General features: G+C 38.8%; 1 protein-coding gene across 1 annotated transcript in view; it reads left to right on the forward strand.

The window, feature by feature from the left end:
* Positions 1-25,040, forward strand: part of helz (helicase with zinc finger) — a 61,025-nt gene that overhangs the window by 16,724 nt on the left and 19,261 nt on the right. The window contains exons 9-23 of the mRNA XM_051946118.1: positions 181-288; positions 466-607; positions 1,174-1,329; positions 1,536-1,806; positions 3,437-3,563; positions 3,721-3,933; positions 6,081-6,211; positions 8,723-8,902; positions 11,635-11,736; positions 13,166-13,344; positions 18,054-18,172; positions 19,996-20,141; positions 21,006-21,153; positions 23,550-23,733; positions 24,610-24,838. Coding sequence (XP_051802078.1) covers positions 181-288; positions 466-607; positions 1,174-1,329; positions 1,536-1,806; positions 3,437-3,563; positions 3,721-3,933; positions 6,081-6,211; positions 8,723-8,902; positions 11,635-11,736; positions 13,166-13,344; positions 18,054-18,172; positions 19,996-20,141; positions 21,006-21,153; positions 23,550-23,733; positions 24,610-24,838 — 2,435 coding nt within the window. The remainder of the gene's footprint in view (positions 1-180; positions 289-465; positions 608-1,173; positions 1,330-1,535; positions 1,807-3,436; positions 3,564-3,720; positions 3,934-6,080; positions 6,212-8,722; positions 8,903-11,634; positions 11,737-13,165; positions 13,345-18,053; positions 18,173-19,995; positions 20,142-21,005; positions 21,154-23,549; positions 23,734-24,609; positions 24,839-25,040) is intronic.

The following is a 25,040-nucleotide window of genomic DNA, read 5'->3' on the forward strand; positions in this document are numbered from 1 at the left end:
GTTCTTACCTAATGTGTGGCGTACAGTGTGACAAATACTTTTTTATATAGTTTTCAATCAGTTATATAATATGCAGCAGTGAACTTTGCTTCCATCTGTAGTGGTAGACTATTTCTTGAAAATATTTCTGTATGGATTTTTGGTGACTGACTTAAGCATGACCATCTTTTTTTCTTCCAGCTCAGTGACAGTTTAGAAGGAGTCAATGTGGAAACCAGCTCCAGCCTTTCGGTTACAGTCACCTCCAAAAAATCCGCCCACTCATGGATCTTCTCCTTGTTGTGCAAGGTAGAGTGATGTGTTTAGTGGTTTCTTTGTGCAACCAGATTGTTTGTCCATGTGACACTGGACATATAGGTCAAACTTTTTTTTCTGCAAACTTGTCAGTGCTGTTTGTCTGTATACTAAACATCTTTTAGTTTTTGGTAATAATTTTGTTATCTTTTTATTACTCTCTTTTCCTAGCCGGCTAGAAAGCTGTACCGCATTGCCCTGCTCTATGATGCCCACCGACCACACTTCTTCATCACAGGTGTATCAGCTGGGGAACGGCTCCAAGTTGTTCCTAACGGCTGCCAAGAGTGGACTCCATCAGAGGAAACTGCGGGTGTGTCATATGTATATTCATTCTGCCATGACAAGGGAGACAGTTATGGGAGGATTTTAACTTTTTCTTTGTTTCTTGTGTGGTTAAGGATAGCCTTTTTTTTTTTTTTTTTAAAGAATGTGTTTTCCAATTTTTTATGTCACAGCACTACTACAATTTAAAAAGTTCAAAAAGTATTTGAACATGATAATTGCTTTACATTTGAAACTGCTGAAAAAATGTGAACATGGATATATTGAGTAAAATTCAGTGATTCGCCATCCCTGCACAGACTGTTTGTTGTACTGAGCATGAGTAGTTGATAAGGTCATATAATGTCTCTGTCTATAAATTACAACTTTGCAATTGTATTCCCTAAATGGGTTTTGCACCCTCTTCGTTTTTGGCAAAGCATTTTTACTTATTTCGTAATATCTGAAATTATATAAACAGACAGTGGAATTCACAACTTACTTTTCTTTTACTTTACTTTTTTTTTGCATGGATGTTTTAACTGACAGCTGTCTTTTGTTAACAATTGATTACAACTTTCAATGCATTGACAATAAATGATGCTGTTCTGGCAGTGGCAGCAGACAATGGCCTGGACCATTGCATCTACAAGGTAGCAGTGGGCTTCAGTACAGAGATCTTTGGTACCTTCCGACAGACCATCGTTTTTGACTTTGGCTCAGAACCTGTGCTGATGCAGCGAATCATGGTGGATGCTGCCTCAATTGAAGGTACAGTAAACGCAAGGAGATTATCTAGATGTCTGAACGTAACATGCTAAAAATAAATTAGAATACTGTTTTGATTCAAAGCTGTTAAGGCCTCCATTAGGCTGCATATCTAACATAGTTTTACAGTAGTATAAATTTTAGTATTTTAAAAGTAGAATTTGATAAAAGTGCGCAAATCTGAATTCTGTGATCCATTTGTTCTCTAGACCTGGAACACCTGATGGCAGCCAGGCAGCAGCTCTTGATGACCGCAAAGCGCTGGGACTCTTCATGTAAAACCATTGTAGAATTCAGTCCCAATGAGACGATGGCTGAACTGGAGCGCAGCCTCCTTTCCCGCTATCAGATACCTCTGTCAGCCGACCAGCTCTTCACTCAGTCAGTCCTGGACAAGACTCTGACCAAAGACAACTACCAGGCCCGACTGCATGACCTCCTCTACATAGAGGAGATTGCACAATATAAGGAAGTTAGCAAGTGAGTATTTGAATATTAAACTACCATAACAAAAAAAAGTGTGAAACTTGATTTTAGAATATGTACAAATGCAGCCTTTTTGTAAAGCATAACTCCCGCAGCTGAACAATTGATGTTTTTTCGTTTTAACCTTGAATATACTTTTTTTTTTTACTGATACATGTAGCCTACAGAAATGTAAATATGGGCCTTGTCAGAGATTGAGTAGTATTAATATTCTGGTATGAAGAGTCAACCCACCACAAGGTGTCAGACTTGACCTTCACTGTAACTTTGCTTCGTGTGTATGTGCAAGGGAGAGTGTATGTCTTACATGCAGCTTCACCAACACTGCCAGTGTAATTTAGTAACATTTCTAAAGTGATTGCCAGGAAGTAGATGATTAGAACTGTTTTCTTTCCCTCGAGTAATCACAAATTTTTGACTTTTTTGCCCCTGCCTGTGCTATAACTGAGCATGTTGCTGGTTACACATTCAGTGAAATAAATACAGGAGGCCCTCCTCCACTTTCAATGTCCCTTTTTTCCTCAGGGCTCTAAGTTTGTCTTGCTTAATGACTCAGTCCTTACTTAGTGAGGAATTGAGATATATCAGTTATTTCCTGCTATATAAAAAGTTCTTTTAATCTCTGCCATTTCCAGTATGCATAGGAATAATCTCTGCCGGTTAAGTCGTCCATCTTCTGTCAGCTGCTAAAGCTTTTCATGGCAGATCCAGTTTCAGCAGGAGATTTCCAGATAAATGTGGATTTTCTTGGATATGCAAATGGCTAATGATTACTTAAAGGTTATTTTAGTAATTTTAATGCAATCTATAACTTCAGAGCTATTTCTGTCACGGTAACACTGAATAATATCAAACTATTTATTTCTTACTTTATGCATGACGTTTTATCGAGTGGCGGCCTTGTGTTCAGAGGACAAGGCACATCAGCTGTTTTTTTTTTAAAGTGACCATAGAGTGAGCCATGTAGATGCGAGTTCTTCGTCTTTTTCCGTTTTGAGAATCGAGCCAGAAAGCTGATGCAAAACCATAGTAAAGAACCTTTAGAATTCCTTTGCTTGTGTAATGCCACTGGTTTGCAAATATTAACAGAATATGTGAACTCATGTCTGCGTGCCAATCATCCATCAGAATTCATCACCAATATTGCTTCCTATTTCATCATTTCAGACCCAGCGGAGACCAGAGAGGCAGTCTTAAACAATCTAGAATTGATGTTTTTCCTCAGAGTGCTCCTTCTTGCTACTTAATATGTATTTGGAGAAGTGTTGTGCTGATGTTTGTTTTCTCTCAAGGACAATCTCATTGAAAATGACGTGGTTGCTTTGTATGTTCTTCACTGACTGTGTTCTGTTTAGTTGACCTTACATTTTGCAGAATTTGTAAAACCTTTACAGAATTACAGTAAATATATGAATGAATATGTGGCTAAAAGTAGAACAGTGTCGGCAGTAAGGAAGGGATTTACCTGTGTGTGTCATGAGAGTATGTATTGTGATGATGGTTATAGTTTAAAGAAAACAGTTGCATGGCTAAAATGTTTTTTGTTTTTTGGGTTGAATATTTAGTTTACTTTTGAGATCTGCAAATACATAACCAATATCCACTGCCAATGTTTTTCTCCCAGGTTTAACATCAAGGTGAACCTGCAGCTGGTCACTAGCTTTATGCTGACTGGCATTTCTGTCGGAGCCAAGTATGCCCAAAATGGACAGCTCTTTGCACGCTTTAGACTCACTGAAACACTTTCTGAGGTAACTGAACTAGCTACAATGGCAACTTCCATGCATACATTACCGTACTGGTTTCCTGCCTTGTCACTCGAAGAATTACAAATACTTTTAGATATCGCTTGGAGTCCATAGGCGTCTGTAAGTTCGCTATCCTAAACTGAAGCTTCTTTTCTTACAGGACACATTAGCTGGGCGACTAGTGATGACCAAGGTAAATTCAGTTCTGGTGCTGCCGTTGGGCCGTGAGGGACTCGGCAGCCAGCCACCTCCTGGGGTCAAAGAGCGTGTTTATGAGGCTGTCATTGAGGAGAAGACCAAGGACTACATCTTCCTAAGGATCTGCAAGGACTGCTGTGAGGAGCTGGGACTACTGCCTGACAGAGAAATACAGGTACAGGTTGCACCACACTTAACGTGCTGAAGACGGTTGCAATCTCTGGCCTATCTCTGTTTGACTAAGACTTGTGAAGCTGGTCATCATTTCATTTAGTAAGAGCAATTCATATAGCCTAGAAGATGTTATTTTGATGATTCATTTCCCTGACAAACTTGGATGAAAGCTAAAAATCTGAAATATTCACCTCTTATATAGTAATTGCACAAAGGATCGCAAAGGTTTCCAAGAAAACCTCTGTGTACCAATGAATTTTTTTTTTTTTGAATGACTGTATATATGGCAGCCTTGGCTTAATATTTTTCTCTCCTGCAGCCTGAATGTCGGCTCTGGAAACATGACACTAGGGCTGGGCGATATGACCAAAATTTTATATCCCGATACGATATACATCATGATATAGCATATTTTTCAGGTGATAAAAACAGTTACTCATGTTCGAGTCTGTTGTTGGGACCGGGCAGCGGCATACCTTACAAAGTACAGTAGTCTGATCCTTGTCGGTCTTTTTAAATCCAAACCACCGCCATATGACAGAAATTCCCCCTCTTTTAGGTACCAGCTCGTCGGTTTGAGCTGGTTGTTTGTGATCTTGTTGTTTAGATTGTTCTTCTGAGTTGAGTCCACTGTCTTCCTCCATAGCTGTTTATGTTTTAGCCGCGTGCAGTGTCGCCAACTCGTCAGTAAGGAAAGTTGCTGTTGGCTGTCCTAGAAGTCGCTAAATGACGTCATCGCCTAATTTTCATATTTCCCAGTTTGCATGTAATTGTAATCAATGTTGTAGGCGAGAGGAATAACGTTGTGGAAGAGACCAAAAAGTGATTATAAAACGCCCAAAATATGTTTTTGTACTAGAGGATAAATGCTGTGGTTTATTTTAGTATGACAGTGAAGAAACATTTTCGTTTATATCCCGCTCTGTAAGTCTGGATGGGATCTGTAGTGACTTTGCCCATGCGCGATTCACCTGCCGTCTGGCCGCAGAGTGATGTGTCCTCTAATCAGACACTGGGACTGCTGCGGGGTTACTGGACTGACAGCCTGTGCTTTGGGAGGGGGAGAAGCTCGCAGCAGCACCTGCTGCTTGTTGAGGACAGTAACTGCAGAATGATCTGAGTTTTCCTGTCAGTGTCTCCAAAACGGCAGAAAAAGTCGCTAGATTTGTGGCTAGTCGCTTTGGACAAAAAAAGTCACTAGGATGCTTTGGAAAGTCGCTAGATTTAGCAAGAAAGTCGCTAAGCTGGCAACACTGACCGCGTGCCTGGGCTTGCCGTAAGGCACGTTGGTGACGTAAAATACTGCCGTAAAGCGTGTTTTGCGACACTGCGATATAAACGATAGGATCTTCACATAAAACGATAGACATTTTCTATCGTCATATCGCCCAGCCCTACATGACACCGTGTGAACAGTTATCAAAAAAACCCTCATTCTGTCACTGTACTACCATAAATCTTTTTTTTCTTCAGCATATACTTCTCCTGCCTGCTTACGAGTCACAGTTTCATTTCCCTATCTCGTTTGTGGGTTCTTATTCCACACAGCTTTCCTTATGAAGACCGCCAATGAGTCTCACGGTCTTGGTGTTATTCGAGCTTGGTGCTTGACACTGGCCACAACACAATCACACATACCATAACAAAATAAGAGTAAATTCCTCAGGGTCAGATCTAATATGTGCTCTGATTAGCAGTCATGCCCAGATTTGTTTGTGATGGTCGCATTACAAATACAGTTCATCCAAGTACAAGTTCAATTTTGTTACAACAGTAAGTAAACTCGGTGACTTGATAAATGGCTCTTTAAGACATCAAACTAAAAACTACCAACTATTAAACCTGTTCACCTGTGGCAAAGCCAGTGCACAACACTATTTATTTGACTTTTTGGTGAGGGTGTTGTATGTGTTATTATCCTTCTAATCCCCCAGTAATTCTCAGTGTTAGGTATGTCCACTTCATAATGCTGCCAGTACCCCGAAAGTGCCTAGTTTTGTCCAGAGGGGGTAATTTTTTAGGGATTATTGTTTTAGACTGTGATATTGACAGGTGGATATACTTTTGTGCTGTACATAATATTCTTGGCCTGTAGGTGGATGGAGATGATAGTTTCAATAAACAAACTCTGCGTTTCTTCTTTAACAGGTGGAGCTCCAGTTCCAGCTGAACAGACTGCCACTCTGTGAGATGCATTATGCCCTGGATCGCATCAAAGATAATACCATCCTTTTCCCTGATGTTGGCCTTGTCCCCACCATCCCCTGGAGCCCTAACAGGTGTGTTTTCCACTATGTAAATATTACAAATATGTACATACATGCTTGACTGTTTAGAACTTATGCAGACTTTTTTTTTTTTACATTGTAAAATACTTACAAATACTTATTCATATACAGTATATTTTTATGATTGAGTACCAGTATTGACTGTTTTTACAATGAAATCTGTGCCTCTTTCGGGAATGCTGCCATACACTGAATCAGTGGGAACTCTGGGACACAAAAATGTCAAATACAAATATGCAAGCAAATTGTGAAATTACATTTCCCTTTGCACACTTGACAGACTTTTACATCACTGTGTGAGGAGGAAAGCTTTCGGATTGCATATGATGATTGGCAGATGTATGATATTTAGCAAAGGCTGTATCTTCCAATTATATTATTTTAAAAGTGAGGGAAAATTTTTGCACACCATACGTACACACATTTATACATAGTAAATACAACTAATCCTCAAATATTATACAGAAACTCCTTAAATACTTGCGTGTCATATTTATTTTGACAAATACTTTCACAGAGGGGGCACCACATCAATTTGAGAGTTAACTGAATATCCCTCGCCTTGCTGACTCATTGGTCATTTAGAAATGCTCGCAGCTCCCTTCAGCTTTAGATATCTCTCTCTCTGGAATTGGACAGGTGAGAGAAGTGAAGAGGTAATCTTTATTGACAAGAACCCAAGTCAAATATAATCCCCTGTGGTTTTCTTGGCTGGTTCTTTATCTGAGGCTCCAGAATAGGATTCATGTAGACTTTTGTCTTAATTGGAATTTGGATAAGTGAGAATGTTTCATGAAATGGGGACAAAGGAGGGATTTTAGCGTAAGTCTATGTTCACAGTTTCTTTGTGGTGGATTTTAGTGTACATGTGTGTATGCTTGTGGTAGTGGCGCGGCAAGGCTAATTCAATTTTACCATGGAACCTTAACCACAAAGTATTCAGGAGTTTACTTTTTGGTTTTGTCCTATGAAGTTGTAACACGGCTGTACACAACATTAGCATGTTTATAATCATTTGATGCAAAGATCAGTGATGGGAGATCTGCACACATGGAGTATAGAATCTAAAGTTGCAGAGTGAAATGTAAAACTGTCTTATAAACATCAGTGAATAACCAGATTATCTAGTCCTCTTCATATCTATCACTCCAGTAGTTAAAATGATCATGTTTAGAGTAAAGTAGATTTTTGTAATATCGTGTTGGTACTGACAGTGTGTGAATCTGAGAAGTCACATCAACCTTTTACAATACAGATAAAGAATAGAAGTATGTAGAAAAAAGAGAGAATAAAATTCATTCTCAATCCTACAAACATTGCATTTAATAAGTCACACATGGCTGCGTTACTGTAATACTTGAGATAATTAAGTTGTCTTAGGAGTGATGTGGAGGTAAGTGTTGGTGGAACTCAAACACTGTTGGCCTTAAAGAGTTGAGGCTTCTCATACCTTCTAACAGTACCCCTTGATCACATCCATCCATCACTCTGTCTTGCAAACACACACACACACACACACACTCGCACAGTCTCTCTTAGACCACCAACTATGTCTCAGCTGGAGTTCGATCAATTGGTGTTGGTGGATCCACAGCTTTAGAAGATGCAATCTTTGTAATGAGGACAGTGATGCTTAGAAACAGAAACACGCGCTACATACACAATAGCTCACATGGTCACAGTTATGCATATGAAATCACATACGCAAGTCACTTCCTTCTGCCCATGTTGTATGAGCACACATACATAAACCTACTACTGTGTATTTGTTAAGATGTTCTTTTACTCTGTTCATTTCTGCTACTTATTTTCTTGGTGAGAAGGTACTCATGTCTGTTGCACATTCACGTGGAAACGCGTTAGCAGCCATTCTGCAGCTTCTCTGCTATGGATATTTAAGTGTATGCCCAGGCACATCAACATGCATGTTTCATTTAATCCTGTGACTGCAAAATGTACAATTTACTCAACTGCATTATACGCCGAATGAGCAAAAATATGAGCTGCTTTGGGCACTCACAACTTTTTGACAGTCTGAATGTGTAAGTTGCCTAGATGTATGTGTTTGCGACCTATCATGCTATAAAGCAACATGAATATGCTCAGTGAATAACTACTATGATTCCTCATTTCTTACCCATTTTTTGCCCCCATTATTTCCTTCTTAGTCTCTCAACTACTCCACATTTTTTTACACATCTTTGTTTTTTTCCTTCTTATTCGTCGTGCCAGTATGCTATTACAATCCACCACACGTTTTCTCCAGTCGCTCAGCAAAAAATGTCATTTTCAATCTCTGTATGCATACAGTGCCTGTCATCCTGTGCTAAAATTAGTTTTTCTCACATTATCTCAGTCGCAATGAAGTTAATTAAATCAACAGACTGCCTCTCATATTCAGGCCTCTTCCTTGTTTATCAGGCAGCATTCCATCTAAATACTTGAAAATGGCTACTTTTAATTAAAAGTCGAACGATTTCCCCATCCTCTCTCCGCCCTCAGGCAATGGGATGAGCAGCTGGATCCCCGTCTGAATGCCAAGCAGAAAGAAGCCATCCTGGCCATCACCACACCCATCTCCATCCCTCTGCCCCCAATCCTCATCATTGGACCCTATGGCACCGGCAAGACCTTTACCCTGGCACAGGCTGTCAAGCACATCCTCCGCCAGGACCACAGCAGGTCTGTGAATGTTTTGTTTACTTGTATTGCTTTTTTCGGTTGTTTGGTTTGGGGTTAGAAGCTCTATTGAGTTAAGTGGGAAATTTGTATTTAGAAGTCCTCACCTTCCTTTGTAATCCCTCCAACACTGTGGCAAAGATTAGGGCTTCTTTTTAATGCAGTCAAGTGATTGTTCTGGTATGCATCTCAAAGCAAAGCACTGTTACAATAATACGACACGCTTTATTTTTTCTTTTGTGGTTGAGAATAAACATTTAATTATTTAGAAATCAAATGTTTGCACTGACAGCTAGGACCATGTGTTTGTTTCTGCGCTTGAAAGGGTTTAGGTTCACAGATGGAAAGAAATTTGTCTTGACATGTTACTGGGTGTGACAGTAAGTGCTTTAACACTGTGAAGTAAATGTTCAGTTATTGCCGTTGATCAACAGAACTGTCAAATCCCACACATATTGCAGTCATTTTGGGCTGTTAGTAGCCTATGGCAACGAACGCGTGAACTACTCATCAATTTACATTAGTTGGTTTAATAGGTACACAAAGCTAATGCGGTTCTATTACAACTGCTCTGGGGAAAAAAAAATCATACTTTCATGAAAAATCTATCTGTAATGTAATGCAGTATTCTTCACCAGCACAACAGCCGTGCACTTCACATGCACATTACTGAGATAATACCATTTTTTTCTTACCTATAATGTAAGTCGACTTTACACCATTGTAGGATTTTAATCAACAACCTTGATGTCCAAGACCTCTTGGGACTAAGGGACTGCTGGCAGTCATTATGAAATAATAGGTGTCACTGAGTGTAGATGATTAATTATTTATATAGGAAATGAAAAAAGGAAAGCGACACACCTGCAGGTGTTCGCATCGAATAATAAATGCATCAAATGGAATGGGAGGTCAGTCACAAAGCATGATGGGGCGGCAGTGATGCTTTGCTGTTCAGTGGCCTCGGTTTTGCTTCAGGGCAGCGGCTTCCTTGGGTTTGACATTTAAAGTCAAGAAAACACAGTTAAAGTCTCAAGCTGTGGTGTGGGTGGGTTAAAGCTCCAGTTTGTGCTGTGTGGTCTTGCATGCTTTGTAGTGTGCATTTCTCATCACTCAAAGTGTTTGGGCCATTTGACTGAATATGCACCGTTTGTGGTTGATGCAGTAGTTCAATTAGAATGTGTTTCCTGGGCTGAAATGGAAGTCCATACGAGCCATAATGTTATCAATCAAGGTGTGTCACTTCATCGGACCACGCAATGTTGTATAGCAATGAAACATCGCAAAATTTTCTTCCATTGGCATTTTTCATCATTAGTGAGCTCCCTCACTGTGTGCAAATACCCACAGGAAATTCCACAGTGTCCTGAGTTAGAAGCAAAGCGATGTAGCCCGAGCACGTAAATGGTTCCCTGGTCTTTATGAAAAATGAATGCAATATCTCGGACACTGTCCCCGAACAGAAGCTAACATTTGGTTTTTTAATAAGAAAGAGTAGGGTGTGTGTATATGCAATGTTAAAGAAAAAAACTGTCTTCGAAAAATGTGTAGCAATGTAATATTCATTTCTCATTTCACTCTGAATACATCTAATATTCTATGGTGATAATGAATTATAGATTTTTTTAAAAGCCAAGACAGGAGGAGATGACCCCTCTGGACCAGTGCTACCAGCTTATCATTCTGTTAAAACGGTGAACAAGATCTTATATAGACCCTGGTCAGCTGTACCCAGTATGTGTTTCTGTGTTCGATGCGAGACGCTTTCTATGCAGATCTGCCATTATGATGTTTCTTCAGCAAGTAAATGTGTAATTATAGAAGACAGTTTTGCCCTGCTTTAAGCTTTAATGAGTATGTAATACTGGCTTCGCTGTCCCTCAAATACTGTAATTGCTAATAGGCTCTCAGCACCTGGTTTTGTATTGACTGAGTCCTACTTCCTTTGCATTTTATGTTCTATAGTAACACTTGAATATGAAATGAAAATGGAATGTTATAGTTATTAAAAGTCAAAGTTTTTTTATAAATATATTTTTATCAGACCATCCAAAGATTAACATTTGAATCAAACCCTATAGCACAAACAAATGTATTGATGGTAGCTCTTATCTCACCCTTGCATTGTCTCTTAAGACAGTCATGGTTAATTCCTAAAAACATAAACAAACCCTTTAATCCCATCATGACATTGGACAACCCTTTCCTCTGCCAAGGTGAAAGCTATGGCAAAGGTGTGCTGTTTTTCTGTTGTCTGCAGGATTACACATAAACAACTTGGCTGAATTCTGTGAAATTTAGGAGAGAGGATAGACAAAAGAAGAACCTTTCAAATTTTGGTGCCGATCCAGATCAAAGGGTGGATACAGGATGTTTTTTTTTTTAACTTGCTTTAGCATTGTGAGATACCACATTTTGCCAGATACAGAAGAACCAACTAAATTTTGGCATGAATTTGGATCACTCTGTTAATATTAAAAACTATGAGATACAGCATTGGCCAGCCACTTGTGCTCCTCTAATACAAATGAAAGGAAACCAGTCCACAATGTAGTTTAAAGGGTCACTTCCTCAAATAACACAGATGTAAAAATACCCACACTTGCTGCAGGTTGTATTTATCCTTTCAGATATTTTTGGCACAACACCACAGTTTTAAGATCTCAGTTGCTAATTCTTGCAGCAACTGTGTATGATGGTTCATGCCTACCATTGTGTGTCTTTTGTCTCTACAGGGTCCTGATTTGCACCCACTCCAACAGTGCAGCTGACCTCTACATTAAGGACTACCTTCATCCTTATGTTGAAGCAGGCAATCCACATGCCAGACCTCTCAGGTATACAAGCACACCGTTATGGAATACACAAAAGCTAACCTAGACACATGTTGTGTGCTTTCTGTATTTGCATGTATTGTTTACAACAGCTAATACATGCATCAGTGCTTTAAAGTAAAAATTGCATGAATAAAGGTAGATTCTAAAGTATACAAAGTTCCCTTGCACTTGTACGTGGTAGTGATATTGAAATATTTGCAGACTGAAATCCATACACATTTTAATACAGACCTCCAGTTTCAAACGGCAGCTGCAGTTGTGCCATTGCAGACCCAGGACTCACGCAACTTACCTTCAGTTAACAAAAATGAAAACTAGCCACTTCCTATGAAAATGCACAACACACGTCATGCATTTTAGGTCTGTAGCCTTCCAAAGCAAAAGTAAATTATTGTAGCCAATGGGAACATACTTTGGATAAGAAAATGATATGCTGCTTATTGAATTGAAGATATTTAATATAAACATTCACTTGAATGAGATCTTTTGTGTTTATTGGCTGTGGCCTGTCTGTCAACATAGATCATTTTACCTGGAGAGTATCAGTGTGACACTCATCTATACATCAACTGGATTACCCTTATTGGAAAGCCTGCTGTCGGAGTAATGCACAGAGATTGTTGAGTGGCTGGGGTGTTTTTGCCGCACAGTAATAACAAGCAGACATTTGCAGGCTTTGGGGATGTGATTTTAAAAGCCGCCCTGCTTTTGGAACTACACCTTGAGGCAATGAACATGCACACACATACATAGATAGTGACAGCTTCTTCGACTGCATCAGTGACTTCTATCACATTACAGTAGCCCCAGAGGTCACCAAGGCGAAGAAAACAGTGTCTGCTGTGACCAGCCCAGGCTTAATTTGACAGCTGTGTGTTTGTGTGTGTCTTCATACTCTGCCCTAGAAAGCATATGGGCAATCAAATGACTTGATTCACATGAGTGGTCAGTCAGACCTCAACAGGTTCCAGTGTAAATTCCTCCATAATCACTGGCACAAACTCCTATAGAGTCCAGTTGTCTCATTTGAACAGACTCAGACAATAAATGATTAAAAAATGAGGGAGGGAGGGAGGGAGGGAGGAGGATATATTTAAAATCCCTCCTTGCAGATTGGAGGTGTACACAGAAAACACATGTCCTCGTACATTTATTTCCCATAGAAAAAAGAATCTTGAAAGTTCTTGATACCTCCTCAATACAAACTTACTGTGATGATTTCTTGACTCTTTTTGTTATTTCCCCCCCTAATTGATAGTTTGCCCACTCTGAACAGACACAAAAAGCATACCATGACTCCAAACTAAAACATGCTATTCTTTCACATTGCAAGTTTTACACTTGTGATCAAACATGCCCTCAATTGCTCTCATCCTCCTGTGGCGGTAACTCTTTCTCATAATATCTCTGCTTTCTTTTTTCATTCCAGGGTATACTTCAGGAACCGCTGGGTGAAGACGGTCCACCCAGTGGTCCAGCAGTACTGTCTCATCTCCAGCACACAGGTCACTTTCCAGATGCCCTCAAGGGAGGATATCCTCAGGCACCGCGTGGTTGTGGTCACCCTCAGCACCTCCCAGTACCTCTGCCAGCTTGACTTGGATCCTGGTAAGTCATCTGAAAATATAGAAATATGTTCTGTCATCGCAAGTGTCGTAAGTCGGACTAGTAATTGTTGCATCAGACAGCCGCTGCCCTCAGCAACTTTCGAAGGATAGAACGCTATGACCAGCAGTAGCAGTCCAAGTCATCTAAATTTCATAAATGGATCAGAGGAACTGAAAAGCACAACTTGTACTTCCTCAATGACATTTTAAGAATGGGATGAGGTTAACAGGTCATTTCAAAAGACACATATCAAGGATACACACTGAACCTCAGCAGTGTAAATTCCTCCATAATCACTGGCACCAAACTCCTCTGGAGTCCAGTTGTCTCATTTGAATGGACTCGGTCAATAATTTATTATTTAAAAAAAAAACACAAGTGATGAAGACCTTGTATGAATATTAGGGCCAGAGTTTGGAAAGAGACTAGCAATAAAAACATCCCAGGGAAGATATATTTAAATCTCTCCTTGCAGATTTGAGGCGTACACAGAACACAACATGTTCATATACATTTATTTCTCATAGAAAAAAGAATCTTGGAAATACTTTATTCCTCCTCAGACACAAACTTGTTGCGATGACTTCTTAACTCTGATATTTTTCTTCCTAATTAATAGTTTCCCCACTCTAAACTGAGATAAAAGGCACAACTTGACCCCATACTGAAATTTGTGTAGACAAGTTGATTCAGCTCAGGGGTTTCTTTTATTTTTGCACCAGTATATACAGTATGTAAATGATGCTGCAAAACACCAGTATAATGGCAACAAATATCCTGCCTTAAATTAATCAAGCTGTGTTAATATGCATACAAATAATGGAAATTATTTAAGTATAGTAGCATTTACTGCGGGGCAATGTCTTTGTCTTGTAATACATGAATTACACAAAAGTGGGGGGGTTTTGGCATGTAAATGCTAAAGCTCACAACTTTATGCAAACACAGCTCGGTGCATTTGGTTTTCTGTTTTTTGGTCATCCCTAGTGACTCTGACAACCGGTGTTGGCAGGGGCCCACCATTTAGAGAAGGATGATACTCATTTAAGTTGTGTAAAAGACATGGAAAACAAACCAATTTGTCAGTGCAGGCTAATAACCGACACTAATGTGTCAGCAGAGGGGGCTTTGTCTGTTGCTTGGGAACACCATCTGCCTGTTTCTAATGTACTTTACATCATTAGCCCCTCTCCCTACATTTCATCTATCCTGCTCTCCCGGTGTTTGATGGTGATGGAAATCGCCAGGAAATGAGGCAAGTGGGAGCCAGTAAGTCGACTAAGTAGCGATAACAAATCTCCCACCCAAACACACAGGTCCCCCCCCGAAAAAAATGTTTTAGCTTTTATCTATTTCGTGTTTGCTTTGTTGACTTTAGTCTTTATTCAAGGACTAGATATGGGATCTGGCATGTGGAAACTGAACCTGCAAGATTTAGTGTGCCAGTGTGTGTGTTGCTTGATTGATTTTATTTTGTTGCCTGCCCAAAGACGCTTACAAGACACCATTATTTAGAAAAAGAAACCAGATACAGAGTAGTGACATAAGTCAAAAATGCTGAACAAATACGTCATCCTAACATTTTACAAGCTTTAGACACAATAGTAGCCACTTTTAAGCACTAAACAACTGTTCCACTCAGTCATCATCAGTGCAGCAAAGCTTCTCTGGATTTTGAGCCAACATTTCATCATAGATGTACAGTACAAATATCCTTAACTCATCATAATAAAGATGGTCAAGAAGAAAATGTGAATTATTCTTAACTTGTAAAACTCTGACAGCCTATTTTTTCTCTCCTTTTCTCAACTGCTGTCTTAAAATTAACTCTGTCTAATATTTAAACACATGCAAAGTGGTCCACAGGTGTTCCCTCAGACATCTGTAGTGGGGTTTATTTCACCTCAGTTCAACCTATACAATGATTAAGCAGGTGTAATTTTTTATAAATGCCAAAAAAGTAAATGCAGCAAATCTAGACTCATTAACTGCAATATTTTCTGTACAATCTTGATTTTCCCTTCTTTCTTAACTAACAACAGAAAGAAAACAGTAAAATCTGTACTCTGTGTGCATTCTGTATTATATGATGATAAACTGTCACAGAGAGATGTTTTCCCTGTGTGATATTTTCTGTGTGCATGACAACCACATGGCCAGCTGCTGTTCAGAATAAACTGCCTTCTTGTAATTGGGTAGTCACAGGACAGTAATACAGTTTTCTGAACGAATGCAATATTTGATTATTGCTTCTTTAACACGAGGAAATTAAATTTGTAAAAATAGGCACTGAAAAAAATTCAATACCATAGATGAGCCAGAACCAGAACAGCTGTGGGCACTTTAAAAGTTGATACAGTATTTCAGTTTTGCAGCAGATGTGCACTGTTGATTGGGTAAATATTGAGCTGTATGAGCCATTTCAAGACTATGGTTAGTGCTGCTGTCAATAAAATAATGTTGTTATTGCGCATTAAGTTATTTCCTAATGGGGTTAACACTGTGTGACAAGAACAACACCACATCCAAGAGCAATGTTAAAAAATGTGTTTTTGCTCAGAGCAGAGTTTAAAAATCAATTTATGAGAATTTCACAGTTTGAAAAAGCTTTGCAACCCAAACTTTACAGAGCTTCTTTTATTGGGTACAGTTACATGTAGACTGTTTCACACTTACAGACTTCCCAAATCATCTTCACAGTGTGAAAAGGGTAGAATTTGTAAAAGGAAGAATGTGAGAGACTGGGTGTGTGAGTGGAAGGAGCTGCCATTTATTATTAAAGAATCATCTCTCCCCCAAATCACTTCTGCAGCACTGTGCCTCTGATCTCTTTCACCTCTGCTTATTATCCCTCCTGCCTCCTTTCTTTTACCACTGTTTTGTCCAAATTCAAACACCATTATTAGCCCAATGACAGATAGCAGCTACAGAAATGTAATTTAGACCTCTGGTTTGGAGGTAGGTTCCCTAAGGCAAGCAGCTATGTCCCAGGTGAAACGTTAAGCACCATGTTCCTTCATGTCTGCTTCTCTGTCTACTTGGTGCTCATAAAGACAATCTTTCCTCTGTTGCCTCTCAACTAATCTCTACTTCTCTGCCTGGGGAAACATTCTCATTTGTAATGACCCGTGTACATCATTTGTGAGCGTTATTAGGCCGTTATGGGTTCATGTATATTGAAGTAAAAGAGGCAGCAGTCAGGATGCAGGAGGTCTCCTGTTGACTACAATTTATAGCAAGGGTCATCAAAAGTGTTTCACCTCAGTAAATAAGGGTTAGCTCATCTACATGTACTCTTTGGATGTATTGCTGAACAAGTAATTTTCCACGCCATGTGGAAAAACAGGAGAAAACTAAAGACTTCAAGGCAGACTTTAAGAGCACTACTTGGAATAATGTTCCTGCCAACATTTCATTGCACTCAAAAAAGTGAAACACTGTGCACCTTGACTGTCCTTTTTTCTGTAACTTACCTGCATGATATTAGGGATATACCTTAAGAAACTTGTGTACATAATTTTGTATCATTTTTTTTTTATCATTACACCCTGTCTTTGGAATCAGTGTGGCCTCAGCAAAATCAAGCAATCTTTCACTTTCTGACAGTCTGTTTTTTTGATTATATACCATAGAATGTAGAGAACCTGTAAATATATTCAATATATAATCTGCTATAGTCTCAATACATCACTTTACACCTCTGAAACATGGACCAAATGTTTTCCATTTTGTCAGCATACAGTAGGGATACGGTATCAGCCTCTGCTCCAGTGAAGAGCATACGCATTCAAAGGAGAACACCAGTTTGAGGCTTTGTAGATGGAAAAAAAAAAAAATGCCTGCAAAATGCATTTTGTAGACATTTGTTCAAAGGCAGACACTAAAGAGTGAATGTTGCCTCAAATCAAACTGCTCCACCTTTTTTTCTCGGCAGCCTGTGTTTTTGTTGTTTGTTTACTATCTGACAGTCCTTGAGTTCATTTTATTTCCAGCTGTCACAATTCATGTCTGCATATACTTTCCTGTGGAAATGGTGTGGCTTTAGAGGCTGTTTGCTGGTTGTTATGCAGCCTCTCTTCCCTGCTGCCTGCTCCAGCGCTCATTTGCCATGCTGTTTTATCCCCTCCCCTCGTAGTGCCAAGCACTGTTTGAGCTTTTTAAATCAGGGTTAGACCACTGTTCGATCCTTTTCAAAATGTCCACAAAACCGCACATTTGGTTTGCAGGTCTGGTTAAAAGACCTTTTAGGGGTTTCAGTAAACGCACTAACACATAAAAATAAAGTGATAAGAAGAAAGACTTGTTTTCAAGTTATAGAATAGTCATAGAATACAAAGCTATTTACCAACTTGCACTTGAATACCAATTTGTTAACCTTTACTTACTAGTACAACCTGTTTTACCCTAAAACTTGAGGTGGGATATGGATTATGTGCAGTTTTATGTATTGACTCTCAGTTCTTGAGCTTTTCTCTGCTTTTTTTCACCATTACTCATTAATGTTGTTATTTTTGCTTACACTTATGCATATTTGTATTATATAAGTATACTTAGAAAAAATCTAAATGGATTATATTTTTATCAACAGCATGCTCTCGTATGAATAGAATGGGCATTCTGAAGCAGTTCAACTCTATTTGTTAGGTGTGTGCTTTGTACATTACACAAAATTAAATAAATGGATGTTGTTTTCTCATCTGTTTTGGCAGGTTTGTTCTCTCATATCCTATTGGATGAAGCAGCCCAGGCCATGGAGTGTGAAACCATCATGCCTTTTGCTCTAGCTAGCAAGACCACCCGCATTGTGCTGGCTGGAGACCATATGCAGGTATGTAAAGACTCAGTGACAAAATGTACAGATAGAATTCGAGTTTGTCCTCAGTAATTTTGCAGATTTTGCCAGTGGAAAAAAAATCACAGTTTCTATGCTTATTTGTGAAGTGTCACATAATCTAAATATACTTTGTAGGGTCTTAGGATCATTTTCTGTCATGGTAGAACAGTCTTCTTTTTTATCCTTTAATAAATCAAAATGCTCATTTAGAAATTGGGTGCACCGTAGGGGAAGATAGATGAGACATCAAGTAGAGGTAGTGATTCCATTTTTTGTATCCGGTTATTTAACACTACTTTTGCCTACCTCAAAATACTAAAGAACAGAAAGCAGCCACTAAAGACCATTTCAGCCTCATATAATACAAATATAAACTCATGTCAGTAGCCTTCTAAGGCTAAATTAAAATTTGATTTCTTCATCTCCTGGTTTTTTGTCAGTACACAGGATCACCAGTGGGAAGTGGATGAGGGCAAGGCACGAATCTCCCATGCAATAATTGCTTTAATTACTTGATCTTACCCAGCTATTTCTTAGCGTGAAGGAAGCGGGATTAAAACATAATGTCCATCTGTTTCAGTCTCAATCACTGTCTCACTTTCTTTTGTCTTTTATTCTGTATAGCAGCGTAGTCACTCTGCAGACCAAAGAAGGACATTGTCCTTTATATTTCTTCATTTCCTCACTCTTTCCCTTTTGCTCTCACAACAACAGTTCTCCATTGAGCAGTGTAAAAGGCAACTGTATAGTCAGTGAAAGCCAAGGCCTCTATTGATTGTTTTTTTTCTTATTGAGTGGGACCTCATTAAAACAAATTAGCCCTCTCTTACTGGCAGGCTCAGTGTAAGGTTCAGGCTAAAGATACAAATCTGTTTTGTTCACAGTGGTGGTCAGAAGAGAGAATGTAAACAAGTCTTTGTGATTGTCAGTGTGTGCCATTTTAATTGTCACTTCATTTAAATGAAAACACATGTGGATGCCAAATCATGTTCTGTACGGTCAGTCTTTATGTACTGCATTTATGATGCATTTTTCTGCTGAGACATAATCAACTTTTTTAATAATTTGAGAAAACCTGAGGTTTGGTGTGAAACAAATAGTTCTCTGCTACGGCTTGTTGTACTGAAACAGAACTGAAGCTAAGACTGGCTAGTGCATTTGCATTCCAAGCAAAAAAGAATTTGCCATGTTCTCAAACTGCTGTCAATTTTCAGCAAGTAAATTTCATTGTAACTACTGCAACTCAAGGTCTGGTCTTTGAATGGCACATCAGTCACATGGAAAAGCATACAAGTTGCAATGGGATAAGAATTAATTTGTAGTTCCTCGAGCAGTTTAAGAAAAAATTTAACCATGCCAAATAATGCTAACTATTTGTCAACCAAGTCGAAGTTAGGTGAAGTTATTTACAGCACGTTCTGATGAGAAAGCAAACGCCTACTCTGAGTTTTGAAGCATTGTTATCTAATAGGCTCTCATGCAACTAATATAAAATAAAGATTCCTGAAAATAATTCTTCAAAATTATTAGATGTGCATAGATGGCAAGATATGGAGTTCTCATGAAGTTGAAGTGTCAAGTTCTTTAAATGCTAATAGATTTTTTAATTGCAGTCAACCACTACATGTGGTTTCATTGATTAGGAACCCAAAAAATATCAAAATAATATCCGCCAGAATAATGGTAGTTTCATGATGTCCACAAACAGTTCATTGGTACTTGAAATACATTTAGTATCCCGAATTCATATTCCTGGTTGCATAGAAACTAATTCTGGTCTGCTTGTTTTCCTCTATTTTCTGTTTCTCAATTTGCAGCTCAGTCCATTTGTGTACAGCGAGTTTGCACGGGAGCGAAACCTGCACGTGTCGCTGCTGGACCGACTGTATGAGCACTATCCTCCTGAATTCCCCTGTCGCATCCTCCTGTGCGAGAACTACCGCTCCCATGAAGCTATCATCAAGTAGGTGTGAGCCCTCAATGCTGCACTGTGGGGAAACTGTAGCTGTAGAACCTGAAGAGGCAGAGGAGGAGGAGAGGGTAGGGCCTATAGTCATGCCAAATGACTTCACTGAAAGGCAGAATCTCTCTAGGGAGACATTGATAGTGTCGCATTACTCGAAGGAAACTGAACTGGGCATTAGTGACTATATGATGCTCAGACACAAAGGGAGGATTATACACAATTTTGTCCTGATTTTTCATCCTTTAGAGTTCTTAAAACGCTGGAATTTAGCACAATGCAATAGTGTGTGCTTTGTTTGCACATTATTTTGACTTTTCAGGTATTTGGAATTGCGTGTACTGTATCTGATTGATCAGCAGTGCAGTCGCTGGGACAAACTGCATTGATCTACAATAAATGTACAGCAGCAAAAGTAAAAAAAAAAAAAAAAATTAAAGAAGAAGATGTAAAGTTCAAGGTTTATTGTTTGAGTTTTAAGTTATTATAATTACTCGTGGTACACACATTGTCTCCATGAACACTCTGCGACTTAAAAAAAAATTGCATCATCATTGCACAAAGCACATTATTCCTTTAAACCCAAAAGGGGTTTGAAAGGTCTATTGTGATAAATGTGTTCTTTGAGAACAAGCCTCTCATCCTTTCTGAACATTCTTCAAGTTTAAGTCATTATCTCAAACTTTGTAAAATCTCAAATATGACCGGTTTTGTTACAGACAAAATGTAAAAGAAAAAAACAAGAGTGTCACATAGATGCCTACTGTCATTAGGTTTGTGTGTCTTTAAATATTTTTGTGATAAACGTTCTTGCTCAAACATACCATTTTTTTCCTCACTCTTTTTTTCCCTCTCTTCATAAAGCTACACATCAGAATTGTTTTATGACGGAAAGCTAATGGCAAGTGGGAAACAACCTTCCCATAAGGACTTCTACCCTCTGACATTCTTCACTGCCAGAGGAGAGGATGTCCAGGAGAAGAACAGCACTGCCTACTACAACAATGCTGAGGTATGTCTGAATATGACTGTGACATGTCTACACAGAAAACATTCAAGATGGATCTTTCAGTCTTCCATCTCACTTGTGCACTTGAGACTGACGGAACAGATTTAGTCCTGTTATAATCAATCCATATGTCTACACAGGTTATGTAACGACTGCCGTTGTGCTTCTGCTACGTGCCATATATATGCAACCTGAGGCGCACTTTCGCACTTCTATACTATTTTCATGTATGCATACTTGCAGTGATTGTGTTTTGTGCTCAGAACACTTTCCAGAGGTGGGCGGTGGTCTACCCAAATGGCACATCTGTTAACACCAGTAAATCATAGAAGACAAATGGAACTGCATTGGAATAGGATTTAGAGTAAAGAATTAAATATTTTTGTCCCAGCTAGTTGGTCAGATTTTGACAGATTTTATTAACGTATGCATGAAATTGCTGATTTTCTTAAGAATTTAGATTTTTTTTTAAATTATAACAGTTATATTGTGGACTGATAGAAATAATTGAGGGATTTAGCTGAACTGAAAACCAATTTCACTGAGATTATTGAGTTGAGTTTGGTTGATTTGTCAGATCCTCCTAAAAGAGAACGATTGTTCTGAGCTGATCAGCAGTGGGGGGTTTTTCAAACACTTGCTGTCTTTTAATCATAATTGAAGATGAAACCCATGAACTTAATTAGAATCACCCAAGAGCACCATTTGACACTCATGATGCATGATTCACTGACAGTTCTAGCTGGGGATTGGTTCTTCTGTAGACTCTCTTGGTTGTGGTCACAGACTGAATGTGGCCCCTGATCCTTTGCTGATATGCTTCAACCAATTAAACATGGATGCTTCTTGATTTTGCTCCCAAACTGTCAGCAGTGCCAAATGAATTACTTCCTGTCTTCTTGATGCAACACCCATGTCAAACTGTTAACATTATCATAATCTTGGGAAATTAAAATGCATAAAAATTGTGTCTATTTGTTTGACTTGTGCAAGTGTCTTTGATGGGCTTAGCTTCAAGTGGAAGACAATATTTTCCTGACAGTTCAAAGCCACCAACAGGATGCCTACGCTGTGAACAGAAATTGGAAAAACTGCTCAGATGACAAAAAACAAGCCAACAAAAACAACAATAGGGACTCAATCACTAACTTGTAGGCAAATAGTAGCATGAAACTCAGAAGTTAGTTCCATGGGAAGCTCACTCACCCAATACAGGAATTTGTCAAAGTCAAATTGCACATATGATATTGAGCCTATTGGCCACTAAAACAAATATGCTTATTTTTGGAACGTTTCATAATGCAGGTCATTCATCAGTATGTGATGTGTTGCTGGTCAACCTTTATCTCACAGGGTTCACAGCACTTCCTCTTTCATTTGGCCATAGCTTCCTATTTTATGGAGGGACTTTGATGTCTCAGTGGTATATAAAACACAAAGCCTTTGTTCTTCAAATATTTTGTCCCCCACTGTTTCCTTTTAACCTGGATAGAAAATATCACTTAGTCCTTGACTTCACACGGTAGTGTAAAGAGAACGGGGATTTCCCATCTTATTGTCACTTCTTTCTCATGTTTCTATTCCGTTCAGGTGCCCGTGCATCCTTAAACTAGCTTAAGTACACCCTTTCAGAATTAAGGCCTTAATTTTCCTTCAAAACAAAATTAAGCCCTTAAATTCAACATTCAGTGGTTGTTAAATAATACAACAGACACAATGAAATTCATATTTTCTTTAACTTGTTTTTTTTTTTTAGTCTTTGCAGCCTGACTACTGCCAAAATGACAGACTAAATTCATGAAGGTCATGCAACATACAGTGTAGATGTTGCTCTTTTTCGGTTTGTATGAGTTTGTACGCCATCAGTTAATGTTAGGTAGCACCGTCTTAGGTTGGTCATAGAGAAGATCACTCAGAAGACTTTAAATGTCCGGCAAGGAGAGGCTTCGTATGCCAAACAGAGGAAAACGTTATTTTGCTGAGTTATTTTCCTTAAACTCTTTTGGGAGAATGTAACTCTTTGTAACATTAAACTAAATTTCTATGATAGACAAAGACTAATTAGAATTTTATTACTGAAGTATGTCATACATATTTTTTTTTTTTTTTTAACATATGCATGGTTTATGCTATTCAAAAATCTCTTAATTCAATATATGGAAAAGCTTATTTTCTTGCAGTTTTTTGCTTTGCTGTTTTTTTATATATAGCAAACAGCCTTTTGTGCCTTTTTAAGCCACATTTTGAACTAGGTGGAAACTAAAGCAGCTTAAAAAAATGGTGTTTTTTTTTTTCCATTTTACAAATGTAATGTCTTACATTTCATCAACTTGATCTTAAAAAGGCCAATAGAAGGCTCAGCGTGTCTAAACTTGCAAATTCCTTGTCCATCTCCTCAGGTTTTTGAGATAGTGGAGCGGGTAGAGGAGTTGCGCAAGAAGTGGCCAGTGGCCTGGGGTAAGCTGGACGAAGGCAGCATCGGAGTGGTGTCACCATATGCTGACCAGGTGTTTCGCATTCGTGCTGAGCTTCGAAAGAAGAGAATGCCTGAGGTCAGCGTGGAAAGAGTGCTCAATGTCCAAGGTGAGAAAACATGGCCTTGGTTTGTATGAATTCTAGTAAGGAGTTACATGTACATGACTGAAATGTCACTAAATGCTAGGGCTACATTATCGAACCACTGCATTAAAATTTTTAAATGGCCATGGTGGTATCATGCATGTATGAATCTACAATACATTTCCTGTTTACATCCTTAGAATGTTGGGGTAGTAGGTATATCAGAGGTATCCAAAGAATGTGAAATAGAAAATTCTAAGAAAGCAGTCCTGGTTAGGTAATCAGAAACACACAGAAATCCCAACACCAGAAATCCCCAGATGCGTTACTAATATTTCTGCATGAATCTGATAATGACAGTGTCTATCTGAAATGAAAATCATGCTTAAAATGAGAGATACCATAAAGACAAAGCCTGACAGTCTTTCACCGTAATTTATTAGTCTTCATATTGTCCCAAATGATGTGAAGTCTGATTAGAAGGTGAATGCACAGTAAGGATTTCTTTATTCAGTCTCTCCTCTGCCTTAGTTTCATGCAACTCGACCTTGTATTGCATGCAGCCGCTTTCTACATGTCATTAATTCCCTTATTACTAACACATACACAAACAGAAAAACTCTGTGTTTAGTCCAAAGCCTCTATAAATGTAAGGTCATTTGTTTATTAATATACACATGTTTAACTTTTTAGTAATTTATTGTGATTTTGTTTAAACACTTGGGACGAAACGGCACCCAAATAGGACCCCTTTCCACTGATGTCAAAGATTTAAGAAACTAATTGAGAAGTTTGTACAAGACTGTTTTGCGAAGGTTTTGTATCTTCTAAAAATAGGCTTTCTACGTTTAGTGCTTTTCATAGTGCTTCAAGTCTTTCTAACAAATGAAATATTTGCAGGTAAACAGTTTCGGGTGCTGTTCCTCAGCACGGTGCGAACACGGCACACCTGCAAGCACAAGCAGACGGCCATCAAGCGCAAAGAGCAGCTAGTTGAGGACTCAACAGAGGACCTTGACTATGGCTTCTTGTCCAACTACAAGCTACTCAACACGGCGATCACCAGAGCTCAGTCCTTGGTTGCAGTGGTGGGAGACCCCATAGCACTGTGCTCTGTTGGGCGCTGCAGGTAAATATTGTGACTTCTCACCATAAAGTTCAGTACTCCAACACAACAGGTACTTATGGTTCAAGTGTGAATACAGTAAATCCTTATCCATACATTTTCAGATCGTTGTAATCTGTGCTTGGATTATAATGTTTTATTTTATTAGGGTCCGAACACCGGCGATGGGAAGACTCTCTTGGAATGCTAATTTACTTATTTGACA

This window comes from Acanthochromis polyacanthus, chromosome 3, assembly GCF_021347895.1.
Source record: "Acanthochromis polyacanthus isolate Apoly-LR-REF ecotype Palm Island chromosome 3, KAUST_Apoly_ChrSc, whole genome shotgun sequence".
NCBI lineage: Eukaryota > Metazoa > Chordata > Actinopteri > Pomacentridae > Acanthochromis > Acanthochromis polyacanthus.